Source organism: Haliaeetus leucocephalus, unplaced genomic scaffold (genome assembly GCF_000737465.1).
Source record: "Haliaeetus leucocephalus isolate CR32 unplaced genomic scaffold, Haliaeetus_leucocephalus-4.0 Scaffold656, whole genome shotgun sequence".
Classification (NCBI taxonomy): domain Eukaryota; kingdom Metazoa; phylum Chordata; class Aves; order Accipitriformes; family Accipitridae; genus Haliaeetus; species Haliaeetus leucocephalus.
This window is the reverse complement of record NW_010973092.1, coordinates 690,259-713,062: the sequence shown is the minus strand read 5'-3', so window position 1 is coordinate 713,062 and position 22,804 is coordinate 690,259. Positions and strand designations below refer to the sequence as shown.

At 48.4% G+C, this 22,804-nt stretch overlaps 1 protein-coding gene across 1 annotated transcript in view; it reads left to right on the top strand.

Annotated features, from left to right (window-relative positions):
• SH3RF2 (SH3 domain containing ring finger 2) overlaps positions 1–22,804 on the top strand; it is a 43,765-nt gene that overhangs the window by 3,967 nt on the left and 16,994 nt on the right. Inside the window, 4 exon segments of the mRNA XM_010578782.1 lie at positions 16,297–16,566; positions 19,331–19,368; positions 19,370–19,416; positions 21,371–21,699. Coding sequence (XP_010577084.1) covers positions 16,297–16,566; positions 19,331–19,368; positions 19,370–19,416; positions 21,371–21,699 — 684 coding nt within the window.

Sequence of the window (22,804 nt, the reverse complement as noted above, 5' to 3'; positions counted from 1 at the left end):
TCTGTTTTTCTTCTCTCACCCGTTTCACATTTCTTTTACTAGTTCTCAGGACAGGCAGAAACTTGTTGTTGATATTATACAGTAGCAACATCCATCAGTTTGCAGCTCCCCTAAGTGTTTTAAGACCAGACTCCTGGGAATTAGCAGAGCTAGTCAGCACTGGATGAGAGGGCTGTGGCTGTGGACCAGCTCCTCGCAGTGCAGGGACGCAGCACTGAGATAGCCCTCTGACTTCCTATGCCTCTTGATGAAGGGATGTAAAAACACATTACACTGAAATGCTCTTAGACTTAATTAGTTAATTAATTATAAAACACTTTGGAATCTTCGGCTGCAAGGTGAAGAATGAAGCATATTAGTCACGTTTTGGGTTTGGTGGTTTTAAACACATACAGATGGGACCACACGTTACTTTAGCTGCGCCAGTGGGACATTAACACATGCAGACTCTCCCCTGAACTGGCACCTGGTAATAGCAGCCCTTCACCTGGCAGTAGCAAGGACTCATCTGGAAGTGCCTGTGCGGTGCAGAGAGACAAGGCAGTAATAAGGATGACTTGTCATCTCCCTACACCATGGAGTGCTTGAGTTTCAGGGTATTCATCCGAAGTAATCTGGGTGAGCAGAGGCCTCCAAACGATTTGAACCACAGAGCAGATGCTTTTTGTCAAGCATCACAGTGAGAGCAGCTATTGTGCAATCCTGCTCTACCACTGTTAATCCCACCACAGTTGCTTTCCTGGGTACTCATAAATGCAGTTTTCATTTGCAACTGCAGTGGAAGGTCATGTGCTTCCAAAGACTGCCCCAATCTGCATAGTCTGCTTATTACCACTAATACTATACACCACTTCATGCTACAAAGCAAATGAAATTAACGTGCACATTGCTGCACTGCAGCCACATACGCCATCAAAAGCAGGATACAGGACATGTTTTGTTTTTATCAAAGAAGCTGTTCTATAAACAAACTTCCTTTACTCCATGATGCTGAGAAAAATCACAAATTTGACCAAAGTTTCTCTTCTCAGCAGAGATGGTTTCTTTGCCAGCTTTTTGCTGTTCATCCTCATGAGCATCCATGAAGACAAAAAAGTAAAATAAATCCCCTCATCACCAAGCAAGCCAAGAACTTGTATCATTCCAAGAGGGAAGTGCAAGCAGGCCCCAGCAGAGCTGCTGAATTAGCAGTAATACAATACTCAGTTTGCAGTCAGGAATTTCAGAGAGCCAGTCCTTAAAAAACAGGGAATATTCTAGTTACAGCCCATCCCAAACTCTTTCTTGCTAGCATTCAAATCACTTTGAATCCACTTCCTACATGCTAACACGGGGTAGGCACATTCTGGGTTTGAGCACACAGGCACGTACATGCGTATCCATACCCAGGCTGTGCCTCTGCAGGGACCAGACGGGCCCTGAGCAGCCGCCGTGGGAGCAGCCGCTCAGGCAGTGCTGCGCCGAGGCCACTGGCACTGCCCGGTAGCTGCTCCCAGGACGTCTGGCCAGGTTTTAAGATCTTTAACATCTATGCAGAGAGGACAAGACTTTGGATTTTCAGGATCTCCACATAATAAACTGTCTGGAATTTAAGAATAAAAGGATTTGCTAGGAGGTGAATGCGTAAATAATCTATGCTGAAGCCTTTGAACTCTTAGGAACCGCCCCTGGCATGTGCCAGATGTGGTTACATCTTGTGCTGAAGCATCCTTCGTATCTGGCTTCAGCCCCAATGTAAGCTAAACACAGCTTTGCCGCTGGTGAGAGAACAGAAAGATCGTGTGTGCTGAGGTATACACAAAACTCCCATACTTCTCTGATGAGTAGCAGACCTAAACTATACCCTACACAGGGCAAAAATCCATCCAGGCCACTAAACAGCTACTTGGATGATGAACTTTGTCATGCAACAAATACAGGGCAGTGAGCCAGAGGAGGAAAATTCTGAGTATGACAGCTTGCCTTTGGAAAACACAGACCACACAAATTTAACTGTGACTTTGGCTATTTTCTCTTTGCATGAACTGAGTGCTGTAACAGCCCCCTCCAGCATTTCATGGGAGATAGACAGATAACACCTCTATTGGGATAAAAATACACTGCACTCCAACGTCGCCACCTTCACACGGACGTCTATATATAGTACCTGTGTCTTGGTATTTTCTTCTCCTCCAGAAACATCTCCAACTCCTTTCTGAATTTGACAGACAGGACTTGGATTGCTGCATCTTTTTGAAACCTTATTCAAAGCAACCTTTATGTCTGCACCCAGCGGAGGCAAACACGTTTCCGGGCCCACTCACTGTGCAAACCACCCTCCCCAACCCTCCCAAAAAACCCCCCACAGTTCCTGTGCAGTCACAGTAATGACCTCCTCACGCGTGTCATATCACCTTGGGCTGGACAAACGCTAAACAAACGTTACAAACCCAGGCAGTCTGCACAGGCACATTGGCTCTGCCTTAGAGCCGGAGAGGGGGAGCATCTTCTCGCCCAGCAGCCGCTGTGGGTGGTGGCTGTTTGTGCCACAGCGTCCCTCGGCTGGAAATGGAGCCACTTTATTTGGCTAAAAATTCTGTGTGGCCTTATGGCCTTCTGGGAGAAAGGGCTTGCCCCAATTCTCCTCCACAGCCACATCCCATCAGGGTTTGTCTCATTCTAGAAAAACACTGGGTGTGACCCAAGGAACTGTTTCCGCAGAGCTGGCTTGCACTTTGTACAGGATACCATCGCATGCCTTTTTTCTCCTTTGCATATAGTTTTAGCACTTTTATCTACTGCAAAGAGAGAGAGAAGTCACCTCAATATAGATTGCCTGACAATACACACCCTGAAAGCTGTGTGTGCAACAACAACAGATTCAAGCGCACAGAAGTAGGAATCTTTGCAGTAGCTGTAAGCTCACCAGGAGACTGAGCCATTCATTCGTTTCTGTTGGAGAGGGGCATAAGGCAGAACCACAGCCTCAGAGGCAGGGGCTGAGGGTTATGTCAGGTTCCCTACGGAAAGCTTAAAATGAAAATACCATTTTGATGGGGTGAAGGATGAAACACCCGGTTGGACTGTAAATGTGAGGTGGCACTGCTGTACTCAGGTCAGGACAGGATGGAGTGACGGGTGGCTTTGCAGAAGGCTGGGGCGGGTGCATGATTGACTTACATTCAAGTCTGGTTTTGTTGCTGGCAAACTTTCCTCTGCACTTTCGATGAGTGAGCAAGGCTCCTTGCTAGGGAACCCTGCAAACGGCTCAAAGGGCATGGCAGTTCCTGGCTGACCTGTTACAGGAGCCTGGAAAACACACAGCGACACTTATCTTTCTTTTGCCGCAGAGGGGGCCCCAGCTGTCTCCCTGCAGGCTGCACCGATGCTGGCTCCTGTCACCTGCGACTCCCCCAGCCATGCACCACTGCCCGACGTGCCCCTGCGAACCACGCTGCCGAGCACTGGCAGCTCTGCTGCTGCGGCTCAAGATGGGGCATGGGGCTGCTCCTGGGCGACACTGCAGGGCGGGGGAAAGCCAAAGGACCTCCACGGCCAACATCAGGAGCCAGTTTCCCTGGTTTTACAAAATTAGGTACCAAGCTACAAACACATAAAAGTGTTTTAATTTGTTACCAAGGCAATGAGTCAGGCTCAGATGGCAAGTCAGGAATAGAACAGCAGCATTTCTCAACGTGTGTGCTCACCTAAGTATCGTGGTCAGCGAGGAGGCTGAAAGTCTGAGAGTCCTCTTCTTCTCGCAGAGTTTCCCAGCTGGTGGCTGGCCACCGTCCCCAGGTCCACTGAGGTGGTCATTGGCCTGAGTTTGTAATTTTCCCCTCCAGAGGGAAGGCAGAGGAGGAGGCACGTTTGCGTGCAGCTCTGCCGACGCGCCAGGGCTGGAGCTAAAAAACACCCTGAGAGAGGTACGGCCAGACCTTGGCAGGGAGAAGACCCATTCTCTGCTGCCATCTAAACCTTGTCATGCTCTCCTTTACTTCACTGTAGGAAAACTGCAATGCTTGCACTTAAATGCTGGACTAAGTTCTATTGTTATTAATTTTCAGGTGTTCAAATTCCATTTAGCATCAAGACCCCTCTGTGCAAGGCACTGGGCACATGACTAAAGAACCATGACCTTTTTTTTTTTTAAGCAAGCCTTTTTCCTAGGAGCTTGTAAGTAGATATTTGAGCTTGCCCTAATTTGGGGAACCTCCATTTTGTTTTGATGCCAGGAGGGGGGACACAGTTTAGGATGCTGTTTTGAAAAGACAGACACGTGTCCTTTGGCAATCCGACCCCTTTAAGAGGGTTTCCTTTGGGCCACGAACAACTAACTGATGGGCCCAGAATTTCTCACTGGCTTTGCAGGGAGGAAAAAGCAAGCCTTGCCTGTTGGGAAACCATGTTGGCCTGTGTCTTGCCTAACTGGGCTACAGAGTTGGTTGGTCTCCCCTCGGAAATGGAAATACAGAAAGGGGAGAGCGGCTCCTTTCTCCAGCCCCAGGTCTGGACAAGATGAGGATGCCCAAGGCCAGGCGGACAGCGTCCTCCCTGGTCTTGGCCTACAGCTGAGGCAAGGCCCAGCCGGTGGCCATCACTTCACGACAGTCATTAATCGAAACGGCAGCTAAGCGGGGGCGGCAAGCTAATGGAGAGATGTACCGTCGCTAATTAAGCGTTTCCCTGAAATAACGTGAAAACTAAACCCTGGGCTGTTGGGCAATGGAAGGCGCAGGGCCATCCCTTGCCCCCCTCCCCGCCGCCAGCGCTCCCGGCCCCCTGTGCCAGTGGGCAGTGGCGGCACCGCTGCCCAGGGCTGGCAGCGCTGGGTGATGAGCAGCGTCGGCGCGCTCACTTTCCCAGCGAAGGGAGGGCACTAAATCAGCAGGGAGGGGGCTCGGGAGCAGCAGGAGGAGGGAGCGGGACGCAGGTTTCCTCCCTGCACGGTAAACAGCCGCTTCTGAGAACCGTGGTGCTGAGGCAGAGCATCATGACCAGGCACGCCGAGGGCTGACACAGTTTGTTTTCCGTGCGGCTTAAAACCATGACACACAACTTAACCACTGCCCGAGATTGCTGACTGCAGCAGAGACAAAAACATCTGATAGCAGCAACCGTGAGGGGAAGAGGCGTGAAAAGGTTTCGTGCAGACACCGCAGCTCCGACATGCTGGTCCCCGGCGTCACCCTGCTGTCCCCTGCGCCAGCCGCTGCCAGCCGCCCCTCTTTCCTCTCACAGAACAGCTTTTCAGACCCGTCCCTGCTCTGCCTGTGCCCACACAACTCCGCCTGCACCGAGGAGAGGGTGTCTACAAAGCAAAGCCACGCTGGGGTCCAGCTCCTGCTTTGCATATGCCTTGGCACTCCTCCTGCCCACCTCGATCTCTCTTGTGGTTTCACACAGGAGGAGTAAAGCCTGATCCAGCACCGTCCTCCTCCGGAGCCATGGGGATGTTACCGGCACGCAGCCGGGTGCTCCCCTCGGGGCTGGGCACCTGCGGCCATGCCTCGGCCATCGCTGGTGCAGCATCCACTCAGCCTCTCCCGGACAGAAGCCGCTCTGTATTTTCTTTAATCATTTCCCCCATTTCTCCATTTCGCCTCTGCAGTACAAAGCCAGAATTTCAATAGGCAAAGTTCAGAAGTGACATAAGCCTCAATGCAGTGGCATAGCAAAGGGGTGTTAGTTAGCAGATGGTGTAAGTGCTCCGGTTCACCGCTGCCATCGCCCTGCCAGCAGCCGCAGATGCGCAAACACAGCAGCACAGAAACCAGCCCCAGCAGTCTCAGCGACAGGCTCTAATACCTGCTTCTGCAGAGTCCTTTGGTTGCTTTTCATCTCTTCAGTCTGTAGATCACACCTACTTACACCCGCAACTTAAGACGATGTTCTCCATACCCAGCTAAATCCGTACAATTTACATCTCCACCTTCCCCCTGCGGAGGCCTGCTGGCTCACGGTGCAGGGCGGCCGGCAGCTCTAGCCATGACCAGCTCTGGCCTTGTGTCCCAGTGAGCCCAGGAGGGAATCGGGCAGATCTGGTGAGCTCCAGTACCGATGGGAGCAGGAGGAGACTGACTTTGTTCTCCCTGGTGCACACAGTCTGCTTGTGCTTAGAAGATGGGAGCAATCCTCCTCAGGGGAGAAATAATGCAGAAACCACCCAACTGTCTGAATCCTCAGAATATAATTATATGAAGAGATTGAATTGACAAGTTCACTTTTGATGGTTTTGTTCTCTGTGAAAAGGCTGAAGTTATCTCCTCTGCCGAAAAGCAGAAAAACAGAATTGTAATGGCAATTAATTTACATTCAAATAGCTCTTTTCATCCAACTGGATCCTAAAGAGCACTGGAACTGTGCTAGCTGAGCACACAAAGGAGATGATGTGGGGCTCATTCATCCCATCGAAATGCGGGCAGTCAGTGGCAGGATGCTGAAGGCGGCTTGCAGAAAGTTAGTAATCAAAATGGATGGCAGTTGTTATTGATTATCTCTCTTTATGAAAAGCCAGCACATCCTTTGGCGTCAGCATGTAGATAATAACCAGCTCTCCATTCATGGTGTGTAAATCACTGCTCATCAGGACCGTGGCCTCAGTTGCGCTCTCCGATCTGTCCTGGAGTCGCTGTCCGCCTCCCGGCAAGTCATTCACGCTCCCCCTGGTACTATCCCCACAGGTAAAGCAGGGGTAGTATTTCCACCATCACCCCACCCTTCATCTACGTGGTCTCTTTAGATTGCCCGTTCTCCAGGGCAGGAATCGCCGCTGTGTTTGTACAGTGCCCAGCACAGCAACAGCCTCCAGTGACATGGACCATGCCTGAGAGAGGGGACTGCTGGCTGTCTCGCCCTTGCCACCCTCCCCACCTGCAGTGGCGGGGTCGGGACACAAGCTTTCCATTTCCGACACACATCGAATATTCTGGATACTTCCATGTGTGCTGTGGAACAGCCTGTCCCTGTGCTGTGGGTGTCCCTGTACTGAAGATGCAGGCATCTCTGTGCAGAGATGGACAGGTCACCCTGGGCCACAGTCGAGAGCAAAGATACTCTAACATTTCTTCAGGCACCCTGGTATGCCCCTAGTGCTCACCTCTAGATCTTGGGCAATGAAATGTTCCCTCGCCTATTGCATACCACCTCTTCACACTGTGCAGTTCTTCAAAGAAAAGTAGATAGGGTTTACCAACCTTCCTCCATCCTTTGGTATTGACCCTTCTTTGCTCCACAGTGGCCGCTTTCTGGGTGGGAGGTTCTTTCGAGCACCTCAGTATAGTTTAATATTTAGGCTGTACTTGGACTCCTACTACCCAGGTGTAGAGCTGGTGCAATGGAGTTGAGAGGCTTGCAGGATCCACTTCAACATGTTTCCCTGAAGAGCAAGTCCTGGCGAATCCTGGCTCCGACACCCCTGACACGGCCCCATGCAGCACACCCGTGTGTCAGTCCCCTCCGACCGACGCCAGTCCTGCTCCAAACAGCTCCAAAATAAAAAGTAATCAAAAAATGCTTGCAAGCTGAACCCACAGTACCTAGTGGGAGAAAAATCAAACTGGAAGACATCCAGGGCTGGATTTCTCTTCTTCCTGGCACTATCCTAGAAACAAATTGTTCCTCCCAAGGAGGCTGTTATGCGTTACAGAAATCGTGTATCTATAGGAATATCGCTGCCTCTGCACAGCACGGGTATTTAGCTCTTCTGCACAAATAACACAGTGCCAGGGTGGGAGGGGAAGGCAGAGCTTGCGCAGAGCACGAGGCTGTGCCGCCTCCCACGAGGGCCCTGCGGACCGTGCACCAAGGATGACCACGTCTCCCCTCCGCGCCACCTCCATCTGCTCAGACTTTCCAGGTGACACAGCTGGGGCTGGCCTGGCTTGTCACAGCTCATTTGCAGCGTCCTGGGTCTGTTTCTGGTCAGCGGGCTTCCTCCAGGGTGGGACAGACCTGGCAGTGCCGCCATCGCTCCGGCTCGGGGGGGCCAGGGCTCCCCAGACATCCTGCACCAGAGCAGGTTCTCCTGTGCAAGGTCCTAGGGAATGACTGCCTCCCTGAACGTGGGGCGACACCTGTGAAACCCAGAGCAGGATCAGACCCTCGGTATTTACTGCAAAGACATTCAGCCGGTGCGGGAGCAGACTGCATGCTTGGGGTGGCTGATTGCCTTTGAGGGATGAGGTGCAGCAAAGAGCTACTCCGGGGCATTCCCTGCATGGAATTAGGAAAATCAGAGCTGGGAAACCACCTGGGTGCAGGTCCAAACCCGTCTGAGGCCATTCCCGATCCATCTGTCAGCTACCTCCTCAGCCCCACGGGTCTGCCTCCGCCGCCGGAGTCAGCAGGCGCCTGCTGAGATTTGGGGGGGCCAGAGCCAACGCTGCTGTCGGGCAGCAGTGCAGGACCAGGGATGTCTGCAGCAGGCAGCGCTCCCGGGGCTCACTCCTGCCAAAGCAGCTCCTGCTGCCCTCCCTTTGGCACGCAGTAAATCAGAAGGAAGCTTCCCTGGACATCAGCAGCAATAAGCTGTTCCAAAGATTAATTTGTCACTCATCCCGTGTGTTCATCTATGCAGTCGTGGACGTTGGTGAAGTCAGATCATGTGGGAAACAGGAGGATCCCATCTGACATTGTTAGCCGTGTCTCACTGCAGTCGTTTGTGGTGAGCCTCGCTTGGAAATGGGTGAAGGAGTAGATGAATTGCAGATGCAGGGACGTTTACAGCCTTGTCCTCATGCTCACCCCGGGGTATCGCAGGCAGCGGCTCGGTCTCCTCATGCAGAGATGGTGTCACCGCAGGGCCGTGCTGCTCCTCAGGGTGGTTTTAAATGGAGGCACCTGGGACAAGGTTTGTGGGTGTTCACAGCCTCCATCAGAAATCTCTCCTCTTCCCTGCGCTCCCTGGCTTTGCTTTCTTCCTTTCTTGACAATTTTTAATATCTCTCCCTCGTGACCCCCAACCCAGCCGGCCTCACAGACTTCTTTTTCTTCCCTTTTTTTTTTTTTTTTTTTTTAAATACCAGTGCTATGAGTGTGTGGTCTTACATTAATCCACTGCCAATAATGAGGAAGTTATAACTAGCTCATTTAAGATAATTATAGTGTGAATTTCTCCCAGCTATGAAGAGATGCTTTGAATTGCTTCCTCACACACACACGTACATATTTTTAATTTGCTTCTTTGTTTTGTACAGAGGGAGACTCAGAAGTATTGGATGGCTGCCCTAGCACAGCTGATGCCAAATGCCAAAAATAGTAAAAAAAAAATAAATAAAAAATCTTTTCTCCCTTATCGGCCTCAAATCCACTAAGAATGGGGACAAGGCATCTGCCATGACCAGCCCTGCTGGCAGAGTGGCTGAGGAGAGGAAAGTATCTCGCCTAGAGACTGCACACCATACTGCACTGATGCGAGAGGGAGTTTCTGGTCCCACACACCAGAGTTTACCTGCTGCTTTTTCTCACCTGGGCTCTCCCAACAGCTCTGCAGGCAGCCCTGTGGCAAGGGGGGCACCTTGGGTCTCTAGCCACTCGAAAAGCCTGAAATACCTCCTGGGGGGCATGGTAATAGCAGGGTCATGTGTCACTCAGGCATGACGGAGGAGAAAACAAAGGGGGGGGGGATCAGAAAAAATGAGGCAGGGTTGAAAAAGGTTACAACCACCCAGAAAACAGAGACAGAAATGCTTCTCTGGGAGAGGCAAGGCTCTCTGCAGCAGTCAAAGGCACCACAGGCAGAAAAAAAGTGTTTCCTCAGCACTGAAACTCCCATGGGTTTGGGTTCACGAGCACTGACTGCCCTTGGCCTGAAGGTCATGGCAAAACATCCCGTTGGTCTCTGTCTGTCTGATAGCCTAAGAAGTATCAGTGGGCAATTTGATGTACTATGGCATTCCCTCCTTCTACTCAGCTTCCCGCTGATTTTAGAGGCTTTCACATAGGAGAACATTGAAAGACTCTCGTCTCTCTCTTTTATTTATTTAATTTAGCATTACTACTGTAGCTGCAGTATTGCATGGCATCAGGGGAAAAAAGCCTTTTCTGTTCACCAGTGATGTTTCTTCTTTGTACTTACTGCCTCTCTGCTACTGGGCAGCAAATTTTCTACACAAATTTTCAACAACCTTTAGCTGAGTTTTTCACAGAGCTTCTCATAGTGTTTTCCCAACTGAATTTGAAGACAGATGCTGAACCCCGCAGCTAGGGAGCGTGGCAATATTTGGCTGAACATTTTGCTGCCACTACCACCCCACTAAAATAAAAAGCTGCCTTGGATTAACAAAAAGCAACTGGACATGCTAACAGGAGGAAAATCCATCAAAACAAACCAGGTCCCTTCTTGCCCCGTGCCCAGGACTGCATCCTCGCCTGGGAAAGCCTCTCCCTCTGCCCTTGGCCTGGAGCAAGCTACCTCCAGGCACACCTTGTCTCTATCGCCAGGTTTAATTAGCACCCCAGTTTCTGCCATTGCAATTAACCTACTTTAAATAAAGCAAAACAGATGCCTTGCAGAGGATCTTATACATCCAAGAGAGGAAAGAAACCAGCCAAAGCCTGAGAAAGAAATCAGATTTGAGATACACCCGCAGCTGCCTGTATTTTAGCACCAGGAGGAATGATAAGCCATGAGATCAGCTGCCCATAGAGGGTTTCTGCTGGCTTCCCCCAGCCTCAGCAGGGTGGTTTGCTGTGCAGTGGTTTAGCAGCTTTTCTTTGTCTTTCCTACATCTTATGAATATGTTAAAAAACAGTGACCCTGATGTACATCTTTCTGAAAACTTCAGCTTGAAGATTTATTTTGTGAAAGGCCTGCAAAGCAGGAAAGCGCCCTGTACAGTAAAAACCACATTGGTTGCTCCATGTGGGTAGATAAAGGCTTGGTTTATGTCCTAAATAAAGTTGGGAAATCAATAGGATATTTTTGGCTGAGTATCTGAAGAGACAAACAAAATTTTAAAACAAAGACAGACTTTGGAAAAAACTGAATTGAGCCTTAAAAAATTACTTGAATTGAATGATTTTTTTTTTTTTAAGAAGGTCTTGAAAAACTTAATTTCAAGTTAATTTCAGTTGGCTGCAAAAGAAAATGCTTTGTATTGCTATGGCTTTTTTCAATCCTTCTCCTTTTGTTTAAATTACATAGATTTTTGCTGTTAACAGAGTATTAAAATATTAGAAAAAATATTTTGGCAGTTACAAAAACATATGATTTTTGAAAACATCAGTCATCAAGTGCTGAAACAGTCCAGCGTGATTACAGTTTTTCCTTATTATACAACAGAAACATGTATACAGTCCAACGTCTCTTCATACCACCCATCCCTTTGAAGCACTTAATTCTGAAGCGGTTTTAATTGAGGCTTGTGGAAAACAAGAACCGCTTTCCTTGCCCTGTCCCTCCGCAGGGCAGGCGGGAGGCGTGGGGGTCCTGTGCTCCATGCTGACCCCGAGCCTGCACCCAGGCTGGAAGCTCCCAGCTTCTCCCGCTCCCCATCCCGAGTACGGAGAGCCACAGAGCTCTTCCCTGAAGTACAGGGAACTTTAGCAGCAAATAAGTGGTACAGATCAAAGGACAACCAACATTATAATAATTCCTTGACAAAACATCCATGAAGGAATACACCAATGTTACCTTGTGAGTGTTCAAAATTACTAGCAAGCCCCAAAAGACCAAAATTCTGAATAGTTTTAGGTGCTAAAGAAGCATGTAAGCATTAATATTAACTGTTACTCATTCAGACCCACAAAACTTTTGCAACAAATTTCAACAAGTGAATACAAGTGCTCTGCTCTCTGAAGTGAGGGGTGAGATTATGTCAATGGTCACTGCAAGCTCCAGGAAACAGCAATGGGAAAGAAAACCAGGCTTAGAGGGAAACTTGAAAACAGAATGGGCTGTGAGATTTGAAAGGGCATGGAAGTGGGAGGAAAGCATTAAAGAGGAGGTGAAGAAATGAAGGCTGTGACCACGGTTAGAGGAAGAAACAGCCCATCCATCCAAGCAAGGAGGGGTGAGTTTCAGCCAGCCCTAATGGCACAAACACACCTATCCTACCTAGTTTTCAGTTATTTATTCTGGCCTGCCCTCCTGTCTCATCCTTTTTCTTCCCGAAGAAAGAGTATTTCAGACTCTCAGCACCCCATTGCTTGCTCACTTTTCCCAGTTAGTAATAGAAGCACATTTCATTTCAGAGTTTCTCTTATTTTTAATATATTTCCATAACTCGTTCTTGATGCCTTTTATGTTTTGCTTTGTTTTGCTGTGCATCCATTCTCTCATCATCCCTGTATGTTTGTGCTCCTCCTTTACATGCAGTTTTTGCAGTTTGCACGAGTCCTGTTTGTTTTCTGGTTGCTCCTGAGGCAATCAAAGGTCTCTTTCTGTGCTCCTTGTCCTCATTTAACACCAGAGAGTCTGTCACTGAGTCCTTCGGAAGAACTAGCCCTCCCATAATCCTCTGTTCCCACAGTCTGTTTTTCTGCATGAGGAAGTGCATACGTCCAGGCATGCGTTTGCAGTGCAAGTTTCTGTGGTCCTGGCACTGACACGGTCCCTAGTTCCCGCACGAGCTCAAAGGACTGAGGGAGAGCAAAGCTGGCCTGAGTCTCACTTTCATAATTTTCTTTTTTTCCAGCAATGTACTTTCAGTGTTACTAAGCCAAGTGCATGTGTTTACTCTTAGCACAAATTAACAGACAAAATGAGTTAATTAGAAGTAAACCTTAAACTAATTGCTTCCTGTTTCATATGCTTTGAAGTAAACACAGTACACAAAATTTTTCTTTTCTTGGTCATTTTTCCTACCAAGCATCAGTGTTTGGCAGTGCTGGAAGATGTTCTCTTCCCAAAACCTAATGCATATCGATGGAAAATTTTATGTTTTCCACACTTCAGGAAACTAAGGTTGAGTTTCTCTCTTCCACCTTCCTGACCTGCCAAAAGTGGCTGATAGGGGGTGAACTCTGCAGAAATCCTGCCTGAGTCCTGGGCACTGACACAGGTGGATTTGGGGAAATGGGTTTATCTCCTTCCACAGAGGAAGGCAGGAAAGGCCTGAATGGGTCACTGGTACAAAAGTGCCATCTCCCAAGAGGTTGGCAGGGGTTTGGTGACAATGACTTAGAAAAACTGCAATGCAGGATCCTATGCACAAGGCCACAGCACTCGGCAGCTGACAGACAAAAATCCACATTTTGTCCATGGGAGATGCAGAGCCAGCAGCCCTAAATCCCATTGCCCCACCAGCACGCTTCCCTTTGCACCTCCACAGCTGAGCTCTCATGGGATGGGACCCTGCTCCCCATGGTGGTCCCCGCATCTTGGCTGGCAGACCAGAGCTGAAGACATGCTGAGTTTGAAGCACTCAGCCACAGATGGAGCTCCTCTGCCTGCCGTGGATGGAGCTCCTCTGCCAGCTGCAAAGGTTTTTCCTGCAGTTCCCACACAACATGACAAATCCTAAAACGCGTAGAAGGACAATCTAGATCTGCAAAGACTGGCACAGAAGCAGCTGAAAAGCCTCTTGTCCCTGGCTATCCCAAACTTAAAACTGATCAAGGCTCTAGAGCTGGGGACAATCCTGGCTTCCCCTTTTCTCAACATGTATCTCATGCAGCTGTGCTACCAGCTAGGAGGCTAGAAACAGAGCTCAGCATTTGGGTTTTCCCCTTAAAATTTAGGGCTGCATTGTGTCTGGGAGACATCACTGTGGGTGAGGACAGGCAGCCCTACGGCAGAGCACAGACTCCCACACCACAGAGGCACAGAGCTGTGGCTGCCTCCATTGGAGGTGCCCAGGAGTCACTCATTGGGGTTTTTATCTCATCTGCCAACGCAGGAGGGGCAGGCAGGACCCTTAAACTACTTTCCCATCCCAAATTCAAAGACTCCCCTCTTGGTCCAAGGAATCCTTTGAAGGAGACACTGCCACATCTTGGAAAGCAGACAGAAACCAGAAAATGGATCCGTTCCTTATTCCCAGATTCCTACCAATTGCAGTGAAGCTCCTACAGCCAGAAATAGCAGAACAGTTAATCAAAAGGGATTAAAGAAAATGAACCACAATGCAAGATATTGTTGAAGCTGAGAATCTGGTATGATTCAAGGAAAGCACAATATCTGCAGCTCTAACAGTTCAGATAATAGTTTAGAATATATATGGCTGTCTTACTTCATGCCAAAAACAATCACTGTTTGCCTCAAGCAAAGAAGAAATCTCTCCCAGAGGCGCACTGTCGCAGCAGAGCTGAGCACTTTGTGTTGGTCACTGTTTCCAGCTGGATGTGAGACTGGGTGGACCACTCATTCCATATGGGATAGAAATGCTGTGTACTGGCAAGAGCCAGGGCTAGAAGGACATCATTAAGTGATCAAGACTTTGCAAACACACATGAGGATATTTGTTCTTACAACTTTTATTTCTAACTTGTCTGCAGAGATGATGGGAAGAGGAGTCTGCTGGCAGCCTGTCCTGTGAAGGTAGCACACCTTCTCACAGCATTCAAACACCCAGAATAGAATAGAATAGAACAGAACAGAACAGAATAGTTCAGTTGGAAGGGACCTACAATGATCATCTGGTTCAACTGCCTGACCACTTCAGGGCCGACCAGAAGCTAAAGGAGCAGCATTCATTTCCAGCTGAAGGGCCAGCAGAAGGACAGAGCTTAACACTCAGTGTTTTGCATTTCATATACAACTGTGATGTTGCAAATGGCAATAAACATAAACAAACATAGGTTGCTTATTCGTTCTAGGATGCTCTTGTGTGGGATGCAGTTCTCTAGTCCAACAAATGTGCTGAAGGTATCTCCATCTTGTCTTTAACACAAGTATGTAAAGATCAAGCCTTTCAGTATTGTTGATTTCCAATGTACGGGACCCCTCAAATGCATACCTAGAACAGCTACACAGCACAGAAAACACCGGCGTATGTGCACTCCTCCCAAGAAAAACACTCCTCAGCCTGCCCTCAAGTTGTACTGCCTGGGTTCACAGCACCAAGGCCAGGGACAACTCTGGGTTTATTCAGCCATCTAAATGATCAGTTGCATTGTGTATTAAATTGAGTTTTCTAGTATAGATAAGGGTCAGTAAAGTGGTTATTTTAAGTGAACTTTGTAGTTTCATTTTGATGAGAGTCAGGATGGTAAAGTTCCCTCATCTCTTCTGGTTTTGGTATATCTTGTCTTTCTCATATTATACTGCAACAACAATAACATTAAGCCTCTCTTCCTGTAACCCAGATTAAAGACTGAAATAAAATCACGGTCACACAGTGTTAAAGCAGGGAGATAACCACAGGAGAGCAGTAACCTGCACTCACCTTGCTCTTGTTGCATTCTCCTAGACATGCGCAGTTGGCCACTGCGGGTGACAGCCACCAGGTCAGCTGGACAACGGCTGTGACCTCTGGTCATTCTGAAATAGAAATACCTGGGTTTATTAAAATAGACATTGTATTAGAGGAGACCTTTGTCGTGGTTTAACCCCAGCCAGCAACTAAGCACCACGCAGCCGCTCACTCACTCCCCCCCATCCAGTGGGATGGGGGAGAAAATCAGGAAAAGAAGTAAAACTCCTGGGTCGAGATAAGAACGATTTAATAGAACAGAAAAGAAGAGACTAATAATGATAATGATAACACTAATAAAATGACAACAGTAGTAATAAAAGGATTGAAATGTACAAATGATGCGCAGGGCAATTGCTCACCACCTGCTGACCGACACCCAGCCAGTCCCCGAGCGGCGAATCCCCTGCCCCCCCCTTCCCAGTTCCTAAACTAGACGGGACGTCACATGGTATGGAATACACTGTTGGCCAGTTTGGGTCAGGTGCAATGGCTGGGCATGAGAAGCTGAAAAATCCTTGACTGTAGTGTAAACACTACTGAGCAACAACTGAAAACATCAGTGTTATCAACATTCTTCACATACTGAACTCAAAACATAGCACTGTACCAGCTACTAGGAAGACAGCTAACTACATCCCAGCTGAAACCAGGACAACCTTATAGCAGGCAGTAAGATCCCACGGGAAGACTAGTTTAAGGCATTAATTGTTTCTTAATATTCTTAAACAAGTTCAGCCTGCTTTTCATCTTGATACAAATTTAGCATAAGTATTTTGGAGCTTGTCTTCATTAGAAAAAGACATCAAGAAAGGATGTGGGTAGTTAATCCCAATAAATGCATGCTTAAGCCTTAGACCTCTAAGTTTTTCCCAGTAATTACGAATGCTTTTGGGGAATTCTGTCTATGTTAAGCATCATTGTCATGGGCAAACTGCAAGGGCTGTTTCTCATCCCACAGGTCCCACGAGCCAAGGCCCTGTACACCTACCGAGGGCACAACCCCGGGGAGCTGAGGTTCAATAAGGGGGACATCATCGTGCTGCTCCGCCAGCTGGATGAGAACTGGTATCTGGGGGAGGTCAACGGGATCAGCGGTGTTTTCCCAGCCAGCTCTGTGCAAGTCATCAAGCACCTGCCCCTGCCACCGCCCCTCGGCCGAGCACTCTACAGCTTTGACCTGAGGAGCAGGGAGAAGACTGAAAACAAGGACTGCCTGACGTTTCATAAGGTAACACCACCCCGCAGCAGCAGAGGCTGGGCTGTTTTCTTCTTTAGACTGTACGGTGTTCTGCTACTCCCTGACTCCATAGGAGCTCCCTTTTGGAAACCAGTAAGGTTCCCAAGCCCCCTCCGTCACTGCTGCCAGCAGTTAGACCCCCACGACTGCCCCACAGGCACATAGGGGCACGTGTAGGACGAGGGGCATCCAGAGAGGGATGCGAGCGCCCGCCACGAGCGGTGACCACAGTCCCTTGGCTCAGCTTCTCACCCATGCTGCTGTCGTGGATGAGGAGCGGCTGATGGTGGTAGTCTGCTCGCAGGGCCAAAACACTCCAAGGAGATCTCTAAAAGACACCTACTGACATAGTAAAGAAAATTGCTTCCAGGTCTGGGGATAGGTCGTTTATGCAGCTTGAACATACCCAGCCTTACTGGAGCCATGCATTTGCAGAGCAATATCCGAACTTTTACTGTATTTGCCTTTATTCCCCAAAGGCTACAGAGTTTGCATTTTCTCTGTTAGAGGACACAGTCTTCTGAGTAACTGCACCTCCCAGCAAAGTCAACTGTCCCTGTAGTGTCAAAATGAGGTGAGGCATGGCAGAGCAGAACAGAAAGCGCTGCCTGGAGGCATCAGTGTCCTCGCAGAGAAGTCATCTCTTTCTCCGTCCAGCTGGCAGCACAGCTGCGATGCTCTCCTCGCTCTCACGGATGGGAAGAGGAGGCAGGAGAGGGAGGCTGTGGTCCAGGGCCAAGTGTCCCCAAGGAGTCAGAGCTGGATGTGGAGTGGCTAGCAGGAGGCAAGAGAAATCAAACGGCCAAAAGCCAGCTATGGTTTCTGACTAAGGCGAGGAACTAAAAGAGAAAAATCAGTTCGGAGCAGCATCACACATCACCAGCAGCTCTATAAAATATGGGCCCTCAGCTTGCTAGCACAGATGCAGAGAAGCCAGGCAGCCAGAAATCCTCCCTTTGTCATTAGGATTCACTTATTAGCAGGAGGCATATTCCTCAGTTTTCTGCCATCTGCGTTCGTTTGTTTTTTCTCTTTCACTCTATTTGCCTTTGTTTCACAGCTTACTCATTCTGTTTATTTGTGTTAGGAGGCTGCGCTCATCTCTGCTCCCACAGCAAAGTTCACACGCGGGGAGTTAGTGCACATCTAAAACAAACAGATGCTTCTGCAAAGAGGAGCATCCTCCTGTCCCCCAGCTTTTGTGACAGCGGTCGGTTGTTACCGTACAACGTGACGAAGATCGGATCAGTCACTTCAGTAACTCCCTTCTGCAGTAACCTCGAGGCAGTGCTGGTGCCAGTGCCGTGTCCTCCTCCAGCTGGGCATAGCATGGGGTGACTGGCCAGCCAAGGCGGGCAACTGGAGAGTGCCATCTCTCTGCAAGCCACCATAAAGAGATGATTTATTCCTCCAGGAGCACTAGCAGGCAGGGGAACCTCAACACAGTGAGGCTGGAGCCTCGGGTGGGTGACACAGGAGTTGCATTTGCGCAGCGCAGCCTGGCTTTAGACCAAAGCTCTGCTGCAGGCAGCTTGATCTAGTTTTTTTTCAAAAATACGAGCTGGCTGTAAAAAAAACCAAACCAAAACAAAATAAACAAAACAAACAAAAAAACCCACAGCTGCCCGGTCTCACAGGAGTGCTGCACGCTGCAGCTGTCTTCGCAAGCAGCTTCTCTTCTCACTGGCTTTCCCATCTGGATGGGATACCCCCTTTTTACTTCACATTTGGCTTTGCCCCACCTCCACGTACCCTTGCCCTCCCTTGTAATTTGGCAACAGGCCCACCTGGAAATTTGTGCAGAGATTCAAGTGCAATACCACATAGCAATCTCTTCTGATTCTTCAAGGCAGTAGCCAGCAGATAACTTTCAGACACACAAATGAAAGCTGAGTCACTTACTGCAAGATTAATACAAAATTTCCACCGGTTCAGGTGGAAACTTTGTGCACACATTCTACACAGGTGTAAAAGTTTTGGCCAGTGGGAACCAGCTTTCTCTGACCCCTTCAGCCTCAGAGTATTAAAATTTTAGCCCCAAACTTTCCACATTGGTTAAGAACAGAGAAAAATATAAATTTGTTTCTGTAAAATTCTCCTTACTTCCCACACACACGTGGCAGATATCCTTAAAAAGACGAAATCAAAACATCTTAAAAGTTAATAAGATTTAATTCTGCTGGGTTGCTCAGAAATGTAGGTCTTTCCAAAGAGATGTAGCTATCAGTCAATACAAACTAGCTTTTTTCCTCCAGAGTATTTCAAATACCTGCACTCAAGCAATGTCAGGTTATTTCAGCTCCTGAAATAGCGATCTGAGCTTCTCAGCAGTGTGACGCCAATTGCCTCAACATTTACATAGGGGTTTTTCACTTAGTTCATAGCTAAAATACCATTTTCATTATTAGTTGTGTGCGTGGCAATTATAGAGGCATTTCCACGCAATGGAAACCATTCAGCAAGTCAAAGGCTTTTCATGTCCTCACTGTCAGACTCATGTCCACGGTCCCGATTCAGCCACGTTCGCACCTTTAAATTAAAAACAAGCTTGAGCATTGCGCTGAGTAAGGCCAGACAAGCTGGCGTTTCAGAATGCATACATACCAGAAGCTGTCCCAGAGGACTTGACGGGGACGCACCACCAAAGCTGTTGAACGAGGCTGCTCTCCGCAACGGCAGGGCGAACCCATCCTCACCCCTACGACCCACCTCTCCCCCAAAAGAGGGCTGGTGACACTGTGCTCCTGCCCTTCAGGGTGACGGCATCACCGTCCTCGGCAGGGCTGATGAGAACAGAGGGAAAGTTAGGCGACAAAGCAGGGACCTTCCCCACCTTGCGCGCAGCGGGGGGTCCAGCCCGTTCTCCGCCATGCCCACCCAACGCCCTGCCGGGCAGCGGCACGTGCCAGCACCCGGGGCCAGAGCCCTCCTCCTGGCCCGGCACGGCTCACCACTGCCTCTCACCCCTGCAGACAGCGAGCAAACAGCTCTCCCTCTCCCTTGCTGGACTGAAGCCTCCACAACAAGGAAAAAAAATTGGGGGCAAAAATGCAAAATTCAGGCAAAATATCAAAATTGCACTTTTAACGGGTTCTGTTGTAATCAGCTCTCATGTAGCTCTCTTTGCTGAGGGATCTGCCCCGTGAGCCCCCCCAGCTGCTATCCTGGGGCTGCAGGGGTGCTGGCTGGTCACGATGGCCCCCAGCCACCCCCAGCCTCCGCCAGCGCCAGCTCAGCGCGTCTCAGGCAGCGTTCCCGGCGCTCCGGCTCCGGAGCCCTTTAAGCCACCCGCTCCCTGACAGTACTTTGTTACCACTGGTCTAGACAGTAATTGTATTCCAGCAGTTTAGCTTGAGATGCAGGGTGTAAATGGCACCAACAAGAATTCCTAGAAATAAAATTAATACTTGTAATCATCATAATTACAGCAAGCACTTCTTTGTGGCTGTTTTATAAAAGGACACTAGTAAAATACCTTATTTGAAGCTCTAATATATTTTGTAAAATGTTTTTTCATTTAATGAAATCATTTTAGCTTCAGTAATTACTTATTTAAGTCTGACGTTAACAGAAATAAGTTAGGGCCACATAAAGCCACCAAGGAAATAGAAATTAATTATGGAGAAGGCAAAGGTAGGTCTGTTTTGGGAGATGCAAGGCTTTCCTTGGCTTTGACACTTAGGTTTGTGCCCCATTTTATCACATCTCTTGGTGTTTAGAGAAGGCAGAAAAATGTTTACAGTTTAGGCTAAAGTTTAATTACATATAGAAATGACAATATTGCCATCTTATATGTGTACATATGCACACACTATGTTTTTTAAACCTTGCTTTAAGAGTGAGGAAGAGGGAAATGTGAAAACAATCCCTGCTTTAAAATGATAATACTTGAGAGACACCTGTACCTCTCCTGCGTTAGAGTCATCCTTGTTCATCCCAGGAGTCAAGCACATTGCCTCACATGAGTGGGTGAGAATCTCAAAGTTTTGCAATTTGTTAATGTCAGCAGCAAATCATGATTAATTCCTCTGGCAGTCATCACGGTAAAAAACATTGTCACCACATGCCCTTTGCTATTAATACTGTGGGATCAGCAGTTTCCAAGAAATACTGTTTGCCCATATGCAAACTCAGGGCCTGACTCTTCCCTCATTAAACCCAGTGGTTAACAAGCCAGGTTCTTTTCAACGGAAGCAGGTTCAAGCCACGAATATTTAGGCCTACAGAGATGTAATTGGGTGGATCTAATTCTGCTGGGAAAGCCACTATCAGTGAGGGCTTCTCCGAGCTCCTGCCTTAAAGTCGGCTGCAGGGCTTTGACGTCCTGCTGCGAGACGCACCCAAGCGTGCCAGCACGAAGTGGAAAAGGAAGATGTGCCCAAACGTCCCTTCTAATTTAGAGTTAAATTTATTATAGCGCTGCCAGAGAGTCAGGCAGCTCTCCTTACACCTCTGCAAGCCAAAGGCTTTGACAAGAGACAAAGCTTTCTGTAAAGTATTGGGGAGGAGCACTCAGCCTCAGTAACGTGTTGTCTAAGCAACAAGTTTTTCAAACCAATTTTAATTTTGCTGTCAGCTTTGCATCAGTAATTTTGCATCCGGGATTTGTCACTGAAAACATATCAGGGAAATGACTGAGCCACAAGTTTTTAAAGATCACCTGTAACGTCATCTGAAATCTGCCCACAGTTCTGCTGCCAGATAAGAAAAGAGAGGAAAAAGGCAAAACTGAGCAGTCGCCGGGCTGTGCCAGGCATAACTTCTGAAATGTGCCATCACATCTCCCTTTGTCTCTTCCAGCCAAACACCACTGCAAGGCAACTCCTGCAGACCAGCAAAAGCCACTGGTCCCCTCAGTTTAAGTGTGCATCCCTACGAACGGCATCTCCCAAAGCAAAAGGTGCAGATTCGCCAGCTTTCCCCAAGGTGCCCGACTCCAGGCGGAAGAGCCTGCGGCAGTTCTCCATCACCACTGCCCTGAACACCCTCAATCGGATGGTCCACGCGCCCGCTGAGCGGCAGGCGCTGGAGATCAGCTCCCCTGTGCTCATCAGCTCCAGCAACCCCACCGTGGCCACCCAGAGCAGCGAGAAAGCGGAGTTTCCCTATGCCACCCCTCTCCAGGTAAGGAAGCAGCGGCGTGGATGCTGCAGGGGCAGTGTAAGTCCGAAATGCAAATCCTGGGTAGAAACACTCAATGCGCAGGCAGCAATTTGAAAAGCTAAAGCACAAACGTGCAAAGACAAAGCACCCATACTAGTAGTGTCAGTAAGATACGTCATCCACATCAGGCTGCTGGGATTTTCTTCCACTTCTTTTGAATTGGAAACATCTATCTTCAGAGTTCAGGGGCCCAAGGGAATTCATAAAAGGAGAAATTAAGTTATCAGAGTAACTAAACATGGATAAAGCACATCCCCATTCTGATTTCTGCCCTACTGCAGTAAGCTCCAGGTGTAGCGTGGGAGAAAACAGAGCTCTTTACTTGCAAAATAAAATATTTTTCATTTTAGAAAGTAGTAAGGAACATGAATTCCAAGGGAGCTAACTGAGGCTCAGCTCATTCACAGACGTGTGTGTTCCTGGATTCACACTGCAAGCAAACATCTGGTTTGCCATGCAACAATGTAGATCAAAAATAGGCAGTTCTCAGCATTTGCAAAATTAAAGCTAAAACCAGCCATTGGCCATGCTCACCTGCGTTATTTTGACAATGAACCTTTCTGAACAACTCCCACAGAATTCAGTTGCACTGGCATGGCAGGACCTGCAGAATTGGGCCCTGAATTATGAGCAAATAAAAGCTCAGTGACATTAATGAGGAAGCCACACTGTACTGAGCAGGTCTGTACTGCCAGTGATTGCTTTAATGGCCTTTTCATCTAACCCCCATGCTTAAAAGGAAAGTAGAAACCTGTGCTTTTTATTAATTGGTGTTTTGATTTTTTTGGTAAGTCTTAAGCATACAAGGAGTCCTCAGCATCTCCAATATTTATCCTCAATGATAAGCATTGGGCTTAATCGAAAAACTTGATGCAGCCCAAAATTTCAGCACAGGAGATCACATGTTTGGGTACCTCTAAACACAACCTTTGCTCTGCCTGCTGGGGCACACACAGGTGTCGTGGAAGCACAGAGCTCCATTACCGTACCCTAAGCCACAAAGTTTTCTCCAAAGGCAAACCACTTACAGAACAGGCTTCCTCAAAAAGCACCAATTCAGCCACGT